The sequence below is a fragment of the Astyanax mexicanus genome, chromosome 3 (genome assembly GCF_023375975.1).
Source record: "Astyanax mexicanus isolate ESR-SI-001 chromosome 3, AstMex3_surface, whole genome shotgun sequence".
Taxonomy (NCBI): Eukaryota; Metazoa; Chordata; class Actinopteri; order Characiformes; family Acestrorhamphidae; genus Astyanax; species Astyanax mexicanus.
This window is the reverse complement of record NC_064410.1, coordinates 43,709,331-43,730,875: the sequence shown is the minus strand read 5'-3', so window position 1 is coordinate 43,730,875 and position 21,545 is coordinate 43,709,331. Positions and strand designations below refer to the sequence as shown.

General features: G+C 39.4%; 1 protein-coding gene across 3 annotated transcripts; it reads right to left on the bottom strand.

Moving 5' to 3' along the window:
• Positions 1-7,294: 7,294 nt before the first annotated feature.
• On the bottom strand, positions 7,295-20,864 carry zgc:91944 (HNF-1_N and homeodomain domain-containing protein). 3 transcript variants are annotated; one of them, XM_007249330.3, is made up of 11 exons: positions 20,542-20,864; positions 19,766-19,877; positions 15,994-16,405; positions 14,477-14,562; positions 14,026-14,136; positions 13,016-13,141; positions 11,343-11,496; positions 10,164-10,246; positions 9,415-9,510; positions 9,173-9,294; positions 7,295-8,705 (listed from the first exon to the last, which is right to left on the bottom strand). In XM_007249330.3, the coding sequence occupies exons 2-11, from the start codon at positions 19,842-19,844 to the stop codon at positions 8,646-8,648; spliced, it is 1,329 nt and encodes a 442-aa protein (XP_007249392.1). In that variant the 5' UTR covers positions 19,845-19,877; positions 20,542-20,864; the 3' UTR covers positions 7,295-8,645. The 3 variants fall into 3 exon arrangements, with proteins under 3 accessions (XP_007249392.1, XP_007249391.1, XP_015461317.1); XM_007249329.4 differs by having other exon boundaries at positions 7,295-8,709; positions 20,542-20,863; XM_015605831.3 differs by lacking the exon at positions 13,016-13,141 and having other exon boundaries at positions 7,295-8,709; positions 20,542-20,863.
• Between the last annotated feature and the right edge of the window lie 681 nt (positions 20,865-21,545).

Sequence of the window (21,545 nt, the reverse complement as noted above, 5' to 3'; positions counted from 1 at the left end):
GTTTGGTCCGAACCAAAGTAGCAGGTATGAAAGGGGCCGCGAACCACGGTCCGGACCAAAAGACCAGATTTTGGTCCGACCAAAATCGGTCCGGATCTTCTGAACCATGGTCCGGTTCGCCTGCAGTGTGAAAGCGCTTTTCTGGATGGTTCGAACTTTTGAACCAATTACAGGAAGCTGATCAGGCGTTCCTCAACAAGGGCAGCAGAAGAAAAAAAAAACAACTACTACTTACTGCAGTGTGCGGGAAGGCGGAGTTAGACGTCCAGCGTGTCCAGTCCTACCCACGTTGTCCACGCCACGCCTTGTCAGTCTCGCAAGCTTGTAGTGTATACACAGTGTTTAAGCCGGACGACGCCGCACATTATATTTAAAGTCCGCTGCCCTGTACATTGTTTAATTCCGTTCAGAGGTGGAGCTAAGACATGATGCGGACAAAGTGGGCGGGACTGGACGACATGACGCTAACAAAGTGGACGCACTGGACGTCCAACTCCGCCTTCCTGCAGGCTGCAGTCAGTACCCTCTCGGACGAGCACGTTCGTTTGGCGAATTTGAGGGGGGAGGGGGGAGGGGGGGGGGGGTGCTGGCGCAGTACTTCAGGTGAGAACGATGGGTGTTGCTGGCGGAATATGAAATAAAATAGCGCGTGCATCGCGTGGGGGGACAAAAACTTTACAGTGTGTCCCAATTTAGGGGCTGCATCCTTCAGAGGCTGTATTCGAAGACAGATTGCGTCACAGCTGCGCAGTAATACACCGCCTCTGTGGGTCGCATCCTGCAGAGTATGCTGCCTGTGAATTGGGACACACCCCGACACGAGCTGACTCTGGAAAGGAAATATGCACGTGAGGCGCAATATTTTGACGGCACCCCCGATGAAGCCAGACGGCACCCCAGGGTGCAGCGGCACCCTGGTTGAGAAACACTGACCTAGAGTACTGTGCCTGAAGTTGCTGCTGCTGATGATATAAACACAGTAGCAGCACTACTAAGGAGACGAAATGAATCTGTTCATTTATTTTTTCCTATATCCTGGAAAGGCTTTCCACCGAATGAACCACCCGCTGAATTATCAACACGCCAACGTGTTATCAAAACCAATCAGCGCCAAGTTAAGGAAAGCGCATCGATACGTAAGTGATGATGAAAGGATGTAGGAGTATCACACAAAGGTCTTTGGTGCGCTCCCTAAACTGCAGTGTGAAAACAAAAATAAGCGGACCAAATATATACAATGTAGCAAACACATGAACCTTGGTTCGGAACACGGTTCGGACTGTCAGGTGTGAAAGCACCCACAGTGAGTAAGCTGAGGTGAAGCAGCAGTCACTGTTAGTTTGGTGTTTTTCTAGTGTAAGCCTGGCATGCCTCTCAGCTGCGTGTGTTGTTTTAGAGTAAGTGCACTGCATGACCCTGAGCAACCATAGGAACGAGCTGGAGATAATGCATGTGACCATAGAGGGCAGACAGAGGGCTAATTATCTAGAAGACTCCTTTGGGTGCAATATGAGCAAGGTGCCACTTAGTGTTTTCTCCAGGGTCCTCTGCAGACACGGTGATGGGTAGGGTGCAGGGCGGAGCAGGCCGCAGAGGGGAGACGTGGTGGGTGCTGGCTGAGCTCCTACACCACGGAGAGGAAACAGGGCATCATGTGCCCTCTCATTGCCTCGGCCTGCCACTCTCAGTCTGTGCACTGTAATTTAAATGAATCCTCATTCTCACTGTCTCTTTCTTAGAGGTACATTTAGAAAAATTATGCATGCACGCACACATACACTTAGCATTTATTTGCCTTAAATTTTTGTATTAAATATCAGAATATATGATGAAGATAATATATAAAGTTCATGTAATCATATAAAGTTGGGACAGCATGGGACATGCTAATTAAATTAAAATGCAATGTTTCTAATGTTAACATTTTTATTTTATTATTTATTATTATTATTATTTTATTACAGCTATTTTTTCAACTTGATTTAATTTATTAACCCCTTAAGCGGCAGGTCTTTTGTCAATTTTCTGCCTGATATTACATGTCTATATCTTAAATATTTCAGTTCAATCATTACATAAAACAGTTTCATGTTTAATAAGAAACATTAATGAATGTCGAAAATTGTAATAAAAAAAAAACTGCAATTGTCACATTACAATTAATACAAATCATAAAGTTGGCACTTTCTAAAACTACATTTTAAAATCAGTATTTTTCTGAATACAAATCAAACATTTCATGTCCTCCAAATCTTTCTTTTCATTTCGGTTATCTAGTTTTTATGTCTATTTTCAGACATACAAAATTTGGGGTTGGTTCCTCATAGCGAACTAAAATTAAGTGGAGTAGAGTTTGAACATGCAGCTTCTCCAGGTGTCCTGTAGGATTCTTCTTCAAAGTCCCCCAAAAGTTTTTAGCATGTAAATAATTTAATTTACTGCAGGGAAAAGCAGTTTTGTATCACCTATACTTGTAGACTGTACACAAGCCAAAGTCTTTACGGAGTTAATAAACTTCAATTCCTGCATTTAGGGCTTGCAACACATTCCAAAAAAGGTGGGTTGGCGCAAAAAAAAGGCCCAGAAGAGTAGATGTTTTTAATGTTACATTCCGCTCAGATGTAACTAGAGAGTTTAGAGGAGTGGTGGTGAACGGAAGTGAAAAACCATAGATAACAGTGGCTGCATCTTTGAACAACGTTGTTTTAATGTTTTAAGTAAATTTAGTGTAATTTTGAGAAAATAATATTGACAGAGTCAGCCTGGTTCTTCTGATGAAATGCCCTTGAAAACTGGGCTATTGCACTGAGACACAATAGGTAAAAGGGACTAATACAATACCAGGAAGGAGACCAGAACAGCCATAAACTCAGCTCATTGTGGGCCATCAACCACAATTTCAAGCAATTCCTAAACCAGTAGTATTAGAACACATGGCATATAAGTCAACAAAAACACACTCTATTCTTATTGAAAGCAAGATATTAATTAATGTTATGACCTGAAGTTCTAGCTCTTAGAGTGGGCCAGCAGGGCTCCATGGAAAGGAATCACCGTGCCCTGCTGTCCCTCCTACCTGCGTCCTCTGCACTCACACACACGCTGCATATACCTACCATCTCTGGGTGTCCACAGCAACGATCGCCACGACATACAACTCTGGAAAAAAGAGACCACTTGAGTTTCTTTGATAAAAAAAACTCTGGAATATAATCAAGAGGAAGCTGGATGATCACAAGCCATCAAACCAAGCTGAACTGCTTGAATTTTTGCACCAGGAGTGGCATAAAGTTATCCAAAAGCAGTGTGTAAGACTGGTGAAGGAGAACATGCCAAGATGCATGAAAACAGGGTTATTATTACCAAATATTGATTTCTAAATGTTTTAAACTTTATGAATATCTCTTTTTATTTCAGCCATTTCTCATTTTTTGCAAATAAATGCTTTAAATGACCATATTTTATTGGGAATTTGGGAGGAATGTTGTCCGTAGAATAAAACAACAATTGTTATTTTTATCAAACAAACAGACTGATTCAGAAACTGAAGTGGTCTCTTATTTTTTTCCAGAGCTGTAGAAGAGCTAAACACAAATGGATAATTAGATTGATTGAGGGAACAACTGCAATAGGAATAATTTGCAACTAACTCACACAGTATCTTCGAGCACCCAGATCGCTGCATGGCACTTCATTAAAAACAGGCAAGATTCTGTACTACACATCATTGCATGGGCTCAGGAACATTTCCAAAATCATTATCTGTAAACACAGTTCTCTGTGCTAACTTTCTCTAGGCCAAAAATAGCATAGCAATGGTAGATAAACTTTTGTATTTTGTGTACTAACCTCTACAACTCGTATGCATTATATACTACAGTATTAGTGTCCAGTATGCACTTGAGATGCAGCTTCAACATTCTTTCAGAATCCTCTTCAACAACTACAGTATGCTGTAACATATGCAGCTGATATGGTGCACTTAATTCTAATAAACATTTTATGTGGTTATAAATGTGATAGATACTTACTTACTACAACTGCATTTCACTTATTTCATTTTTGGTCTAGTTATTTAGCCTCTGTCACTTGATATTGAGCAATTATTATTTTATGTTCTAGTATTCTTATTTTTGCTAAAATGTACAGTGAGGAAAATAAGTATTTAAACACACAGAAAGTTCTCCCATGAAAAATAGAACTTTTGGTCTTAATTCCACTCGCCGTGTTTGAAGGGTGAAGAATGATGAGTATGTGGTCGTGGCTCTAAGCACACAGCCAGGATAACCAAGGAGTGGCTCTGTAAGAAGCATATCAAGGTTTTGGAGTGGACAAGCCAGTTTTAAGACCTAAACCCTATAGGAAATCTTTGGAGGGAGCTCAGAATCTGTGTTTCTCAGCGACAGCCCTGATCTGGAGAAGATCTGTGTGAAGAAATGGGCCAAAATTCCTGCTGCAGTGTGTGCAAACCTGGAGAAAAACTACAGGAAACATTTGACCTTTGTAATTGCAAACAATAGCTACTGTACCAAAATTTAACATTGATATTCACAGGTGTTCAAATACTTAATTGCAGCAATAACACAAATAAATTATAAAAAAAACATATATTTTGATTTCTGGATTTATTCCAGATTATGTCTCTCACAGTGGCCATGCACCTAAGATGAAAATTTTACACCCCTCCATGATTTCTATTTGCAAAGTCACATGGTGTTTAAATACTTATTTTCCTCACTGCATATTTTAAAGCAGAGTTTCCTCAGACCTGTAAAGCCTCAGACCTTATTTTGATAACAATATTTAAGAGTATTGCTGAGCTGTCTTATTTTAACTCATTTAAAGAATGTGGACAGAAAATATCCTCTAAAAACAACACAGGCATGTGTTTTGCATCATTAACAAGACAGACAGCACATTAGAGACCCACATAATTATGGATCCACATTCATTCGTTGATTCAGGCTTTCTGTGTTCGGCAAACATTCAAAGCCTTTAGAGATGTGAGCAATTTTTTTTTTTCGGGAAGAAAATAAGTGATGCGCAATGTGTGGTGTTGACCGTGATTACTGTATAACAAACAACACCACTATGTTTTACCCTCTGAGGAGACATTAAAACGTTTGGCAGAACTTCAGAGAGTGCCACTTTACGGGGATGTGAAGTGATGCTTTGAATGCAAGAAAGAATGGAGGCTTTTGGTTGTGGGGTAGTTGTTTGTTTGCCTGTGTGTTTTCCCAAGTTTATATTTCAAAAGGGGTGTGCATGGACATATATGGAATGTGTGTGTGTATGTGTGTGTTCCAGGCTGTGGTGGGACTCTGTGTCTGTGAGGACTGAAGTGTGGGTCCTCAAAGCAGCACAGGGGTGGACGAGTGGCGTGCTGGATGTGGGTTGGAAAGTGTGTGTTTGTGTGTTTATGTTGCTGAATGTTTAGACTGACTCTCGTGTGAGTGATGTCTGTGTGTGTGTGTGTGTGTGTGTGTGTGTAGCTTCTCCAGCCTGCCATTCTTTTGGCAGCAGCAGAGCCAGCGCTGCCACCGCAGCTTCCAGCTTGGGCCGCCACAGTCACATGAGCCAGGCTTTCCCACGGGGAGGGGCCGGCCTGAGGGACTACAGGACTGAGTGAGTGATAGGGTGAAGAAGAATGCCAGAAAAATAAAAGCAGGAATATTCATGGATGCCACCACATATTGACATAGTTAATATGGTATAAATACACCTCCTTCTTGAATTAAATGTACCTAAAAATGCATTTTTTCACTATGCTATTTTCAGTTGTTCTGCTTTTGTACTGTATATATAGTAGGTATGGTTCCATTCTACTTTGATTTACCAGAAAAATGCTCAGATGTCATTTAACAAGCCTATTTACAACTAGCTCAGAATGACTACCGGTAATTGTTCTTTTATGGTGCTCTCATTCTTTGATTCTCTTGATTCGGTTTAGGGAACCATCGAAAACTTGCTGCAAATTATAGAACAGTTTTAACATTAAAACAAAAACCTAACAATTAATCCAGAGTTAGTAGTGTTGCTGTACTCTCAATGTGCTGTCAGCAGGGTGAGGAGAATGTAGCCAGTTAGTTTTTAGCCTTGCCCTCCCTTGCTCCTGTCTTTGAGCTTCCCATTCTGCAGATACGCTGCTGTCATGAGACCTGATTCACGTAGAAACCCTTATGCCCATAAGTAGCAGAGTCTGGAGGTGATGTGCTGCTCTACAGTATTGACGCCACCATATATTTTTTTTAAATTGTTGAATTCTTTTCCATTTACTGAATTCACTTAACTGAACTATGCCATAAATAAGGTTTAACATATAAGTTGGGATGAAACAGTTTTATAAGCACGACAGCTTCAAAACTCTTCTAAAGTGTATTTGTGGTGGTTAATTTAAACTGGAATGTTTATTTAAATTCTTATATTTTAACATTACATAAAATATTATAATTGTTTATTCATTCTTAATGTTATATTATATTTAATGTTAACTTCAATTCTACGGGTAAAAGGTATATTTCCAAAAATATGAAAACAATATATAAATAAAATCTACATAAAAACCTAGTAGTATGCTGTAAAGTGCAAAAATAAAATACTTAAAGAGTCAATGTATTGTCTCAACTGGAGTATTCTTGTATTTCTCAGTCTGTGCATGCATTTAAACAGACCTTGTTACCAAAAATGACTAAACATCCTTTACGCATTACCCACAATATGACAGGACACTTCAGAAACTGAAGGATTTAAATAATTCATTTTCTAGCTGATGTCTGTTAATATTGTGGTTCAACGCATTTAAAAATGTGCAACATCAAGTTCAGGTTTTAGATGAATTTTACCTCATGCCTTATTGGTGGGTTGCACAGGAAACGCTGGATTATTTTCCCACTATCTAATTACCCAAATTCACGTAAACGTATTTACTGCATTACTAATAAACTGATGTTTTGCAGTAATCAGGCCATGAAGTGCTTGTTAAAAAAACCATATTGCTCCATCCATATTGATGGGGTCATTCCAAGGACTTTTTCTCTAGCACCTCCATACCAACTAGTCTGTCGATTTTTTATTTTGCTTAGTTGTTTATTTAATGATTATTTCTCCCAAGTCCTCCATTATAGCTGCAACTATTGATTATTTTGGTAGTCCACTACTCGACTATTTAATACTAAATAGTTTTACTAATTATTTTTCATATTAGTTAGTGATAAACCAAAAGTCTCCCACACAAATCATCACCCCCCTACACACACATACACGTAGATCATTTCTATAAATCCAAACAGCAGACTGTATTTGTATATTGATTTTATTTAGGTCATCAAGGAAATGCAGAAAGAGATGGGCCCTGACAGCGTGCAACACTGCTTCTTGTTCTGGTATACAGAGCTGAGGCCTGGATTATCATGGCTTAATTAACACTTTCCCACACCCAGAGCACACTTTTTCAGCACATTTCTGTTCCTTTAAACTCCTCAGAGAAAGAATTTCATTAGTCTTAGACCACATAAACTTCCTTTCTGAAAGATCGCTTACCTTGGCATAGCTTTGGCTTGAAAGGGATGGGGGAGAAAAGACGGTGGATCATCCACTTGAAAGCAGCTTTTTGCATAAGATTCTAAATCTGACATAGAGACATGTCTTTCTGTAGCTTTACATACTACAATAGCTTATGTAAGTAATAAATGGTGCTTAAAGCAAACCATAATCGAGGTTAAAAAAAGAAGCATTTTAGAGCCCGAATACCAGTCAGAGGTCACAATAGCTTAAGTGACTGGGTAGAGAAAGGCTTGAAGTAGTGGTTAATATAAAAAGAGTGTAAAGTCGTGATCTGCTATAATGTATAGATCTTAAAGAAACGATTTCAGCTTTGCTTACTAAACATTGAAAAATAAAAAACAAAAACAAAACAAGACAAAGACAGACATATAACACGTATGATAATGTTGTCCAAGACACAAAACCCCAATACCCAAATGATGGTGAGTGAATATGGGGCCACTTCCACTTCACCATTCCCAAATGTGTGTTTACCTGAGTTGGTGGTGGTATTCAGGTTGTGTTACTGTATTATTCAGTATGTGAATACTGCATGTGACTAAGGAGATTTCAACACCGCCTGCATTCACACAAACGCCACAATTTTAGTGCACCCAGTCACCACATCCAAATACCTGTCCTGCAGGTTCCTCGCACAGTGCTTCCTCCCCTGTTAGGTTTCTGTATATTTGTCGAACTGTTTTACTTGAGACTAGAGAAGAGAATGGGGAGGTAAAAGGCTTTAGCATGAAGTGAAGGGTTAACAACTTTGCACCCCAACCGTCCTTCCCTCTTAAAAGATGTGTTAAGACTTGTCTTGGAATGCACAATATAGTATATAGAGATAAATATTGCCATTACTACAAGCGTGATTACTGTAGATACATACAGTTGCCTCCCTACAACTAGAGGCACCAGAGAATTTGGTGTCTGGCCTGACTCAGACGTCATCCGCGAAAATCTGTTAGAGTAGCACTAAGCGGCACAGGCCACCCAAAATAAGACACTGACTCCTCCCGCCACTCACTCTTCATCAGTGGCCTCCCTTTTGGATTCATCCAGCTTCTGATCCACATGTTGAGAGGAGGGGCTTGGAAGAGGTACTACTTCCACTGCAGGCAAAACGACTCCATCGGGCTCACTGTCTTTCCTTTGAGAGAGCTCTTCCTTCATGCACACGCACACACAAAGTGACACACCCGCACACAAAACATATTTTTTCCACATTAAAAAAAGACCGTCAGCGACGCAGAATGATGTTCAAATTGCTTAACAATAAATATTGACAGATTTCTGCAATCTCAAGTTTTAAATCATGTAAACAATGTATTGACATACTTTAAATAAATTATAGCTAAATCTATTTAAGCAAAAATAATAAAAATGTATTCAGTGCATTAAAAAAAACAGTCTATTCTTCACAGTCTAAAAACAATTGTAATACATCCTTCTAATGCTTTTAAACCAAGATTTTTGTGTATTTTTTCTGATGTATCAGCTTTGTAAACATCATACATGCATAAAAACAAATTCCTATATTGAGGCATCCTCAATAAGTAGAAATAAACACCATATACAGGACTACATTTAAATAAATCATTGCAGAACAGGTCACAGATTGGACTCTCACCTGATCAGGAAATCGCTGATTTACAACCTGATCCCCAAACTCCTGGTTCTCAACCTCTTCACCATTTGAATGGCAGCTGGGGCTTGGCACTTCTATTCCATGGCTCTCAAGAATGGCAGCCTCTGAGGGTGAGATGGGGATGATCAGGGAAAATAATAAAAGAAAACGAGGGGAGAGGGCGGACACGAGATGCAATCATGTTCAAAAATTGTTTTGACATTCCTCAAATGCAGTAATCTTACCTATGTTAGCACGCCTCTTCATCTCCTTTCTGCGATTGGCAAACCAGTTGTACACTTTGAGTGCAGTGACTCTCTCGAATTCTGAAAGTTTGCACCCTGGAATGACAAAAACGTAAGAATCCAATGAAATTTAATGATGCACTGATATTAAATTATTTGCCAAAACTGGACGACCAAATTATATTTATCTGAAGGGTGCAAAACCACATGTTTTTTCACAGGTTTTCATTCATCCTGAAACTTATTTTGCTAAATTTTAACTATGTTGATCCAGCATATATACCAACAAAGCACAATATGGAGTCTCTACTACATATATTTTGCAGTGAGCACACACAATTACAAAACCCTGCAGAGGGGTTTTATTTGAAATGAGGGATGCAGACACAGCAGTCGTCCTCCTCTGGGCTGAAACGTTTAGCTGTGATTCGTAACTGCCTGGATAATATATGTAATGCTGCAGGTCTCGGCTGGACTGGAGAGGTTTAGCTGCAATGCTAGTTTTTCCCGTCTGGATTACTCGCAGAGTCCCAGCCTGTGTAAAGTGCAATATAAGCTCAAATAAATAAGTAAATGTCTGGTACATGTATTCGGTGCATCCCTAATAATTTTTCTTACCAGGAGAACCTGGTCTCTGGTGTATTGTTAGAATCCGCTAGAAGCGGAAAGTCAAAGAGGAAATTGGCATATTGCAGAACTTGCCTGAACTTGCTGCTACTCTGCAGATGGATTAACAGAAGTGTACTTACCTGGTTTTTGGATGACAGAGTTGCAGGCATTGGCAATCTCCTCTCTCTTGGCTTCATCAGGATACTGATTCTCTATAAAGAAACTGACAAGACAACAGCCAGCTAATCAAGAAGGGTTTAATACTGCAACAAAACCAAGCACTGCACCAAAAAGAGGAAAAAGCCTCACCACTTTAAGAGGGAAAAAACCCTCACCCTGTACAAAGATCTCATTACGCACAGCACTGGCATGTGATTGTTATTTAATAATACTGCTCTTACACTACACAATGTAAAAGAATGTATCCATGATTTCTGTTACACTTTACCAGATAATGTATAAAAGTTTCAAATCACATACTGTAGCTTCACATACTGTCACAGGCTATTTAAACAACTTTACTCACACAGCAGTCACTGTAGATGAGAGGAAAGGCATTAGGGTAATAGTCATGTGCCCTCTAGTGTCAAACTACTGTCATTACCAAGCAGCAAGATCATTACACTGTAGGGATTAGAAACAATACACAGATTATAATTATTTTTTATAAAGAAATGAGGCCATAGTCCGCTAACTACATTGTCTAAATAAGCTTGAAAGACAATTAAAACCAAAGTTCCCTTTTTCAGGATGAAGTTTCTGATCTGACATAAAGCACTGATCAATTTAAAATAACATGCTTAAATACAACATGCTTAACTATAGTGCTAATTGAAAAAAGTAGCAGTTGCGATTTACATCAATTCTTAAAATTTCACAGATGTTAAGACATAACCATGATGCACATCACTTCATTGTACTTAATTATCATCTTAATGCCACTGTCACTGATTTAGACTTCTATAAAAAGTTTTGAAATCATAAAACTCTGCAGAGGGCTTTTAATCTGAAATGAGGAATAAAGAAGTGAGACAAGGAGATGAGAGGAGAGGAAGAGCACACTAAACTTGCTCATGTTAAGTTAGATAAATTTCACACAAAAAATTCACAATGTGATTTAAAGCCAGTCACACACTGGCGCTTGCAGTTTAAACTCCTTTCAGTTTATTTTTCTACATTTCTTTTTATAAATGTCTAAAACATTCTTGCTCTATTAAGGACACTTAAATGCTCAGTAAGATGTTGACTGAAGATATCACACTGTCAAATGAACCTGACCTGAAAGCTGCTGCTTAGGAAGCTCTTGGTAATTAGCTCACCTCTCCATGATTGATTGGCACTCTTTCCTCCAGGTGAAGCGGCTGCCCCTTCTCAGTCTGAAAGGCCCACCTACAGCCACCCTGTCTGCAGGGCTACCAGCAACCCTCCAATCAGGTTCTTCTTTAACCATGGAGCGCATAGACAGAGTCGCACCTGCACATACATCAAGACAGACACCAAAAATGAAAACAAAATTCACTACAAGCTAAAGTGCGTCTTAGAAATTAGAATTAGCATATTTAAATTAGCAATGAGTGGACAAAGATTACACATGATATATGATTAACATGATATGCCTTAAAAAAGTCTGTGACAATAACACTCTCAGAGTCATGCACTGGCCAGCATGCAACTTTAAAAGAGAATTTCACATCATTATCCAAATTTTCTTAATGATTTAATCCTTAAAATTGATGGTTATTTTTGGTAGTTTGATGTACAATCTATTTCTTTTTAAATAAATAACATCATTTGTGGTAAAAGGAAGCAAGTGTAGATGCACCTACAATGCAGACTTGGTAGAGATGCACAGATAGGATTTGTGGGAAATGCAAATGCAAATATATGTTGAATGCAAAACTTGTAGAAATTTCTGAGACTGCACAATCCTAGATTAGCATGACGGAGCAAAAATGTATTAGTTATGTAAAAACATCTTTATATAGCACAAGAAAGTAAGTTTATAAATGTTAAACAATCTCTGGCATATTTCTTGGTAAAGTATTATATAAACGTTAGCATGTTCAATGTGTTGACTCATTGACATTTTTAGATCTACACTATAATTCCATTAGTTGAAATAGGATTGAAAGGAGATTCATTTATTTTTGGTTGTTTTATTTGCAAACAGAACAACACATGATAAAGAATAAGGAAAGAAAATTAAACTGACAATATATTCTATTCAGTATACATTGCATTATTTTCTTATGATTGGGTGGAACTCATGCTTTAGAAATGAAGTTCTGCATTATGCTTGTCAATCTTCGTCCACTGTGTAAACTCATGATCCATATTCACTGTGTATTTTCTGTGCAACACGTGCACTTAACCATGACTTTATTACCACAACAGTACCAAAACACAATGTATTACATTAGAAGCATTACAAATTCTGAATAATCAGATAGAAATTCATGACTTTACTTTAATCCAACATGAATCCAATTCATCCTAATTCCATAAACCATGTACTGCCTATGACTACAGCTGTGTTTCACGGGTAATAAAAAAAAAGTAGACAGTGTGGGCAGTGCAAACATATAGTAATGTTCAAAAATCATTATGTCATTATGTAATGTCATACAATCATTATGTTTTATTCACCAGCTGTTCTCACACTACCTGAAACACTGAAACATATGAGACTATATGGGGCAAACAAGGAAATTGACCTATGTGGACACATTAATATTAAATTCCTATCACTAATATTAAAAAAGGGCCACATTAAAAGACATTCTTCAGACATCTGAATCCCATCACTACTGAACAATTCTGACTAAAGCTACGTTTTTAATAACAGCACATATTACGAAAAAACACTCTGATTGACTCGGTTTACATCTTAACATTGTAATTAGGCAGTTACACTTCAACATTTTCTGAAATTCTCTTTTAAGTAAAGCAGCTAGATCCTTCTATAGAGGCTTCCCTTCAACGTGGTGGTTACCTTGCTGGGACTGGTGTGCAGAGTACCAGGGGAGCAGGTGCATCAGTAGTTCTCTCTGTCTACTCCAGGGGGTGTCAGTCCTGCTCCTGGGGCCCTGAGCATGCTGGTTTTCACTCCATCTGAACCCTTTAAGCCGTTTAGGCAATCAGAAAACTGTATGTTAACTGGGCTTACTTCCAAAAGTATTCATTCATAGGTGTGTATACAGCCTCCAAAGTACTGCTCAGTTACAGAAAAAACAGAAAGTTGTAAAAATAGTCCATTCTAGCTGTATTCAGATGTCCATAATTGAAAGGATTAAGTATGCAGAGACATGCTCGACACTGCAGCATTGCAGAGGATTACAAAGCGACATGCTCAAGGCTCTGTTAGTAGCGTTAGGTGGAGCAGAGACAACATGAAAACCAGCAAGTTCCAGGCCCAGGATCAGGACTGATAGCTACAGTATACAGCCTACTACGGCATACTAAAGAAAGGGTGGGGAACTCTGTATTAAAACTCTGTATCACTTTATCAGCCCCTTTAAACACAGTCACATACAACATGTGAGTGGATGAGTGTTTTGGATGCTGAGTTACAAACTTATTTCCCAAACAGAATAAATATTCTATAGAATGAGCCAAACCTACAGTAGCTTTAAATACATTGTAAAAATGGCAAACATGAAATAGGCTGGTTTCATTTCAACAATACTTTCTAGACAGTATGGACACTGTCTCGGTGTCCATACTTTTTTAACTCCTTACAGTCCATGGAAAGTGTGCAGAAAGTAAGTGTGAAGAAAATGAATGTTAGCTGTACATACAAACAAACAAAAACAAACAAACAAACAAACAAAAACAAACAAACAAACAAACAAAAACAAACAAACAAACAAACAAAGGTATGCAACCCCCATATTCTCCTCCTACCCCTGACTGAAACCTATTAAGGTAACTAGCACTTAATTCCACCAAATAAAAAGACCCTAAAAGATGAATTTCAGCTCTGGCCAGATAATCTGTGCTCACCTGGGCTGTTGCGCTCCAGCAGGTACCAGCGGTAGAAGGCCCTGCGCTTGGAATCACTCATCTCCAGACCCTGCTGCAGTAGCCACTGGGAGATGTAGCTTTGACTAATACCTTAAACAAGAAACACAGCAAGAAAAAACTGTCAAATGTCACATAGAGAACAAATAAATGAATAACACAGTATGTTTAATACCTTCAGGCTTTTTTTTACAGCACCAGTTTAACATAGGAACAACTCCTTAGGGTGTAATAAACATCAAAAAGCACAAGGTGTTATTTAAGTTTAAAGTTTCTCATGGCTGATTTTAACAGGAAGTAGATGTCTGATGCATCTTCATGCACAGTACTGTTTCTATCTTTCTTCATAGGCAACATAACTTTAATATCTAGCTTTCTTTTTAATATTAGAGTCATTGTGGAACTGTGTGCTAAAGGGAGTTGAACAGAGTACCTGTGACTTGTCCAACAATAGCCTGAGAGATCCTCCTGTTATTGAGAAAAGCCTTGATCTCCTCCTTCACCAGGTTACTGTCCCTCCTAAAATTCAAACACAGCTTTTCATCAGTGTGAGTCTTCACCAGCAACAGAATCATTACATACAGATTACATATACATGCTATAATCACACAAAACCAAATCCTGATTCGGACTTGATGCAACGTTAAGGCTGAGAATTGGTAAATGTCGATCTAATCCATTTCAATTGTTGTGCTTTCACACATAATAAAGCCCCAAAATGTTAATATGTGCCATCATTTTTTTTTTCAAGATTATATACAGCCCTGGTCAGACATTTAAACACATACACCAACACCCACACACCCACAGTGTGGCAATATTGAATCTTTAAGTATTTGTTTAAACTGTTCTATTTCAGAATGAGTGTACAGCATAGAGGTAAACAGCCATACAACAACCACGCAAAGATGATGTGGCTGATTTTGTATCAGTGCCCATTTACAGTGTTTTAGGGCAACGCAGTGGTTAAAAGTAGGGCCGCACCGATGTGAACATTTTGGGCAGATGCTAATATACGATATTACACATGTATATAACGGCTATATATAAATAAATAAATAAATAAATAACGTTTATGTAGTATATTTTAGTTTTCAACCAACTGTATGCAAACAATGAAATCAAAGTAGTCCCTTGACAAACCTGTTTTCAAATTTATAGGTAAAACATTTATTTATTTAAAACTGGTCCTTACATAGACTGTTCACATCGTACTTTCAAACTGCATTGTTGGGCAGTATTCTCAGTCTATTTTTTTAAAACCATATCAAGCACAGATATTTGTAGAGTATCTACGAAAAATGTGCCTTGTGGAGGAAGCAGAGTAAAGACTTGAAACACCACTAACCCCTCTCAAGAATTCACAGTATCAGAACACAGCATAGGAAGCCAAGACCACCAGCATCACTGTGACCAATACAGAGCAGTTCTGCAGAGGAATTTATGGCCTGTGGTTAAACGTTATGAATCTATATGGAAAATGTGGTTCATTCAAAAAAAAACACCTTGACAGATGTAGTGCACAAAACATTACAAAAGCCCTGCACAACAATGTTTTACCAAGTTTTCATCCTCGATCAGTACTGGCAATTGGCCTATCACGATACAAGATCGGTATAGACCCCAAAACACTAATCACGCCATCTCCAATTATCTTGCTATGTAATTAGGAAAGAAGAAACAGAAAAAATATACCAACCACAGTTTCTATTAGGCAGCACTTCCCAAAATCTGATTTAGAGCTTTAAAGTGCTTTAAAGCATTACTTCAAAACTAGCTGTCTCACTATTCCTCTCAGTCCACCTGACCTACTTCAAAAGTCCTGTTCTTTTTTTGAAAATTACACGACTGCTCCAGGGACATTCACTGCCATTAATACTGTGTTATATTAATCAGTCCTTCTCACTAGCGTTTAGAGCAAAAAAAAGGTAACATAATGTAATTTTATACCTCATGTACTCCTCCACCTTCTCTTCCAGATCCCAGTCCTCTTCTGCCAGGTCATAATTAAATGACCTCTGAACTGCACTGGGTGGGTAGAGGGGTGGGGGTGAAGCATCGTAGCTGTTGCTGGGTGACAGAGCAGCTTCTATGACAGGGGTTTGTGTGGTAGCTGAGGTGAGAGAAGAAGAGGAGGAAGATGAGGAAGAGGGGGCGGCCGCGGCCGCAGAGGTAGGAGCACTGGGTGGGGCTGAGTGATTGTCACAGCAAGCGGCACGGTGGTCTGGATCCAGTCTCTCTAGAGACTCTAGGGCTTGAATGATTTGAGGCTTGGTCAACCCCGAGAGCCTCAGCCGTTGCAGCAGGTCAATCTGCTCGATCGTGTAGCGTGGCTCCACGTCACAACACTCCATCCTGGCATCTGCAATTAGAAGCACAGTTATCCTTTTGAATAAATGCATAGAGCACAACTATAATATCTAATGATAATATCTAATGATATTTAATGGTAAAACAACAGGTCTAAAAAGCCATGGTCCTGGAGAGCTTTGTGATTTTTTTTTTTACTAATCTGGTTGTGCTTGAGGAGAAGAAAACCCCAATGATGCACTCAAAATAAACTGGATCAGTTAACGTGAGAGATGCACAGATTGAATATACTGAAATTTTTAGAACATTATGGTACAATGAAATATTATAACCCTAAAAAAAAAGATGCAAGTCTGTGTATAAGACTTTCATGATGCACTTAACCCACAATTTAATTACATTTTCATTATAATAAAACAGAATATGATAAGAGTTTTTGCATAGGTAATAACTGTTGTGCAAACTTTTCAGTTTAAACACTGTAGTTGTATTAGATATTTAGATTTATTAGATATTTATGTATTTATCATTAAACAAATACAAGGTTAAACCAGAGACTGTAAAAAAGATGGACGCCGTGTCTCCGTTCCCATTCATTCAATGAAAATGAAGCCAAAATCTTCCGCCATGTTGGCGATCCTGCCACCTGATTCTGCGCAGTAGAGACCAGAGGAGGGAGAAAGACTGTGGAGAGCAGCCTGCTCATTTAAATAACCCCGCCCCCGAGGGCTGCCTCGCGGTCACATACTGCAGAGCGGGGCGGAGCGGAGCTGACGGTCTGTTATTGGTCCCGCCCATAACCAGCCCTTTTACCATAACCACACCTTTTTTGAATAGAGCTGAATAACGTTTTAAAAACCGAATTCTGTGGGGATATAAAAATGACAATATAAGCAGAGGTTACACTAGCTGCTGCATTTAAATAATGGAGGTAGAATTACAGTATATTAGAAAAAAACGTGATTGAATGTTGTCTGTTTTGCCATTGAAACCTATGGGAATGGGTGGAGTTACACAGCTTTCTGCAGCCGAACAGCAGGGGGCGCCCGACCTGTGGTGGCTTCACTTTTAAGAGACGATGCTCTGTCCAGCTATATACAGTCTATGGGTTAAACAGTCTCTGAGGCAGCCATTGCTAGGCCTATCACAACAATGAAATTATTTAATTATCGTACAATATATGGATATATTATCCTCAATAGTGTTTTCTGACCTCAACACTGCAAGCTTTGGATACAAAGGTCACTGCCTCAATCCCCTGGACTATCATGAAGTAGGGAGCACTCACTTCTCCCTCAATATTTAAACTTACCCTCAATTACTTCCCACTCCAGGTGTAATTTCACAGAAGAAGAATAAAAAAAGCATGTGTGCACTCCTAATGAAACTCTGATGCAGAGACAAGATAAACATACTAGCTCAAAGAAAACAGACGAGACAAGACCAGACCAGACCAACATATGCATAGACAGTGCACAATTGCAAGGCTGATACAGTATAGTGCACAGGGTATTTAAACTATTAGGTACAGGATATTATAGCTATCTTTAAAGCCCACCTGTCTGGTGAGACTCTGAAAAAAGGCTTGTCCAACAGGTTTTCCTGTAACCGACCAGTATCTCATGGTGCAGCTTCTGTTACCTGCCTAAAACTAGTTGCCCACACTCCAGTACTGACTATATTGAAGTTTATAGGGACTTACTAGTAGGGGTGGGCAATATTATATCGTATACAATATATCGTGACACAGAAATATCATGATATTAAAAATCCATATCGTGATAATAGGGCTGTTCTGTCTTAAAAGTAGTCTATTATTTTCTGTGAAGCTTTAGGTTTATTTATTGTATAATTGTTTTAGTTTGCAGTTTATATGCATGAACCAAATATTCTGGAATATTATTTGCTGCATTATATTATTTTATGCTATATTATTTATTTTGCCACATTATGATTCCTATATTCCTGAAATGAACTAATTATTTTAGTATTTATATTAGTTTTCCTATATCGGCAAGTATATCGTTATCGCAAAAGTACCCTGAAATATCGTGATATTATTTTAGAGCCATAACGCCCACCCCTACTTACTAGTAATTTTTGCAGCCACTGATATAGAACTGGGAGATCCTGTAAAAAAATAATCTAAATTCTTAATTATGATTTAGGTTTTTAGTTTACAAAACTTCAGTTATTTATTTACAAAAAACTGAGATTCCTTCTGGCAGCTTCTATATGTAAAGATGTACAATCTCCATTATCCCATTCTGAAAATCAAATTAAAACAGTAAATTAAATGAATTTGATTAACCTCCCAGCTCTGTTTGTAGCTGTGCTGTTTTGCTGCATTGTTGCTAGATTACCTGTATGTCTCAGAGTAATACAGGGAGAGCTTCGATTACAGTGCATTATCGGCTGATAACAGCACTCATATAATGCCTCTCAGCCAAACACACTGCAGGGTTTGAAATAACTGTGTTATAATTTATAACAATTTATAATTATTAACCGACAAGAGGAGGTTGGGACTCCCCTGTACTCGTTCCTGCCACCAAGGCAGATACCAACATCCAAAACATCCAGTAGTGCACACTGCTGTACTAAAGAACAGACAACTACATCACTCCAGTCTGAATTGTATATACTCAGTCCCAGATCCACAGCACAGGAGATGGCACGAGTAAGAGAAAGAGAGAGAACGCAACTGTCTAAACCCAGCAGTTCAGCAAACTGTAACACATAAAGTACTCCTGCAGAGCTCTGGTGGGCTTGGTTCTTCCCCCATGCCACCGCAAAGACCAGCACTAGTTTAGTGGTGCCCACGGATCCCAGGCTTAGCTCCCCAGGACCTGCTGAACTCGGGGTGGAGGTTCATTCGCAGTCAGTAACATAAAAAACACTGGTAAAAACTGAAAAAACTCTCCCTTTCACTCCTGTCTTAATTTACTTCTTGTTTAATCCCTGAGAGTCTTTGAAAAACTGATATGGTCCTGATGTCACATGATAAAGTTGGAGGACTTACTGTCACAAAAATTCTAAGATTAACAAAAACGTTACTGTTGCTTCGCACTACTTTACACTAATAACTAACTACAATATTACACAACGCCTCTGACTGCTTCATTCTAAGTAGGAATAGGTATTGTTCAGTGCAAAAATGCATGTGCTCATACTCGGTTGCAAAAATATGGTATTGATGCATCCCCAACTATTATTATCATTATTAATAATATTAATAACAGTATAATAATACTAGCTTTCTGATTGAGCTCTCCAGGGCCAGAAATAGACACCCTTCACCTGAAGTTGGTGAGAGGTGGTGATGTTTATTTGAGTAAGTTTACAGTGTCCAGTAAAGCTGGAGAGAAGCAGTGAGTCAGGGTCTGTGGGTGGTGGAGATCTGTGGTCCTACCTGAGAGCTGAGGCGAGGGTCTGCCCGGTGGGAGCGGTTCGGTGCGTGGAGCCACAGCAGGGAGGCACCACTGCCGCATGGTCAACGACTCACCACACGGCCCGGGGGACGTCTAGCACAGAAAATATAGATTTTTATATTCCAGGACATTTTTCTCACTAACGCTAAAAACTCGGTGTCTGCAGTCACTTAGCCAGAGTTCAGGCAGAAGTCCCATTCTCCCTCTCTCCCTGTCTGTGTAACGTTATAGCTAGCTTTAGTTATCTAACCTACACCAGCAATCCGCCATTAGCCGTGTATTAAACGGACCTGCAGCTAGAGCTAACCAAACCCAGCGTTTTGACTTAGATTTCCACTGGTGTTTATGTGACTGAGCGCGTGTTTTGCTGCAGTTTTAGCGGATTGTGTCTGCTTAGCTTTAGCAAGCTAGCAATTTGGGAAAAGGCAGGGTAGCATTTAAGCTTCCTTCGCATTTTTAATCTTTTTTCACGCGCTGATTTACTGTTTTATGAGTAGAAGAATCTAATCACAACAAACACGCAGGTCTCGCAGTGAGTGCAAAACTAGCCGAGTGCAGATTATAAGGTTCCAGGGCGACAATAACAAAAAACAAACACCGCAGCGGATTTTCAGTTTTCCCCGTTTTTAGCTTAGTGTGGCTGCAGATCAGAGAAATGGCAGCTGACTTAACAAAGCTCCCGATAAACAGTTAGCAGTAGCTAAACGGGTCTGGGGTGACTGCAGAAAACAGGAGCAGGTCAATAACGCAGCCTTACCGCCTTCAGCTCCTCCTCGCGCTGCTGCCAGCTCACTGCAGCCGGAGGGAGGAGGCTCAGGGCGGGCTGTGCGCTCGGTCCTCTCCGCGGGCTCAGCGCTGGCCCAGCCGCCCAGCTCACTTAGCTACCGCTACTCGCCTGCAGCCTAGCTCGTCTCGCCTCTCCTGCTGCACTCCGCGCCGCTCCGCTCCGACTAGCTAATGAAGGTGATCCAGGGAAGGGTCACATTGTCCCGGGATGCTGCGGTGTAATATCACTCGGTCTACGGCGAGCAGTCCCAGCCTTACTGACCTCTCACCCGGGGACGAGTTCAGGCAGGAAGTGGGGATTTTTCACCAGGAGGGAAAATTAAAGAGCTCAATTCAACTAGAGAAAAATACTGACTTAGTTTTAACTACCTTTTTCCCAGCTTTTCTCTGACAAAAATAAAAAGTTTGGGTAAGCGTTAATGCTCGCACACTCTTGTAAAATAAAAAAGTAAAAAAAAAAACTAATGTAGCTAGAATATACTTTTTCTACATTGATTTATCAGAAAAAAATGTTTTCAATTAATTTTTGTAATGACATTTTTGTTTCATCACTTTCATGCAAAACTATGTACATTATCTACATTTGTGAGTTGTATTCCTTTTTTTGAAACAAGCTAATAGAAACGCTTCATAATTCCTTGAAATAAAAACCTTTATTTTATTTTTATTTATTTTTTTACCATTTACATGGCCAATTACCAAACCCACTCATTCGGACTCCCCTATCACTAGTGATGCCCCAACACTATCACATGCCTTTGAACTGCTGCTGGAGGAAAGTGTTTGGAGGAAAGTGCAACAACCCGTTTCTGATACATCAGCTCCTCGTGCTGATCGACATCACCCTTTAGTGATGTTGGGAGAGAGCACCATCTACCCACCCAGAGAGAGCAAGGCCAGTTGTGCTCCCTAAGATTGGACTCTGAAGTTACAAGGAGTGTTGCTGCGTTCAAGTGGTGTCAAATAATCCCAGGC

Bases quoted from the DNA above. Each gene is read 5' to 3' on its own strand.
- zgc:91944 (XM_007249329.4), bottom strand. From the start codon at position 19,844: ATGCGGCAGTGGTGCCTCCCTGCTGTGGCTCCACGCACCGAACCGCTC. The intron at 16,406-19,765 runs GTAGGACCACAG...TTCTAATTGCAG, and splicing joins ACCCTCGCCTCAGCTCTCAG to ATGCCAGGATGGAGTGTTGT. The intron at 9,295-9,414 runs GTAAGATTACTG...TCTCACCCTCAG, and splicing joins GAAGAGGCGTGCTAACATAG to AGGCTGCCATTCTTGAGAGC.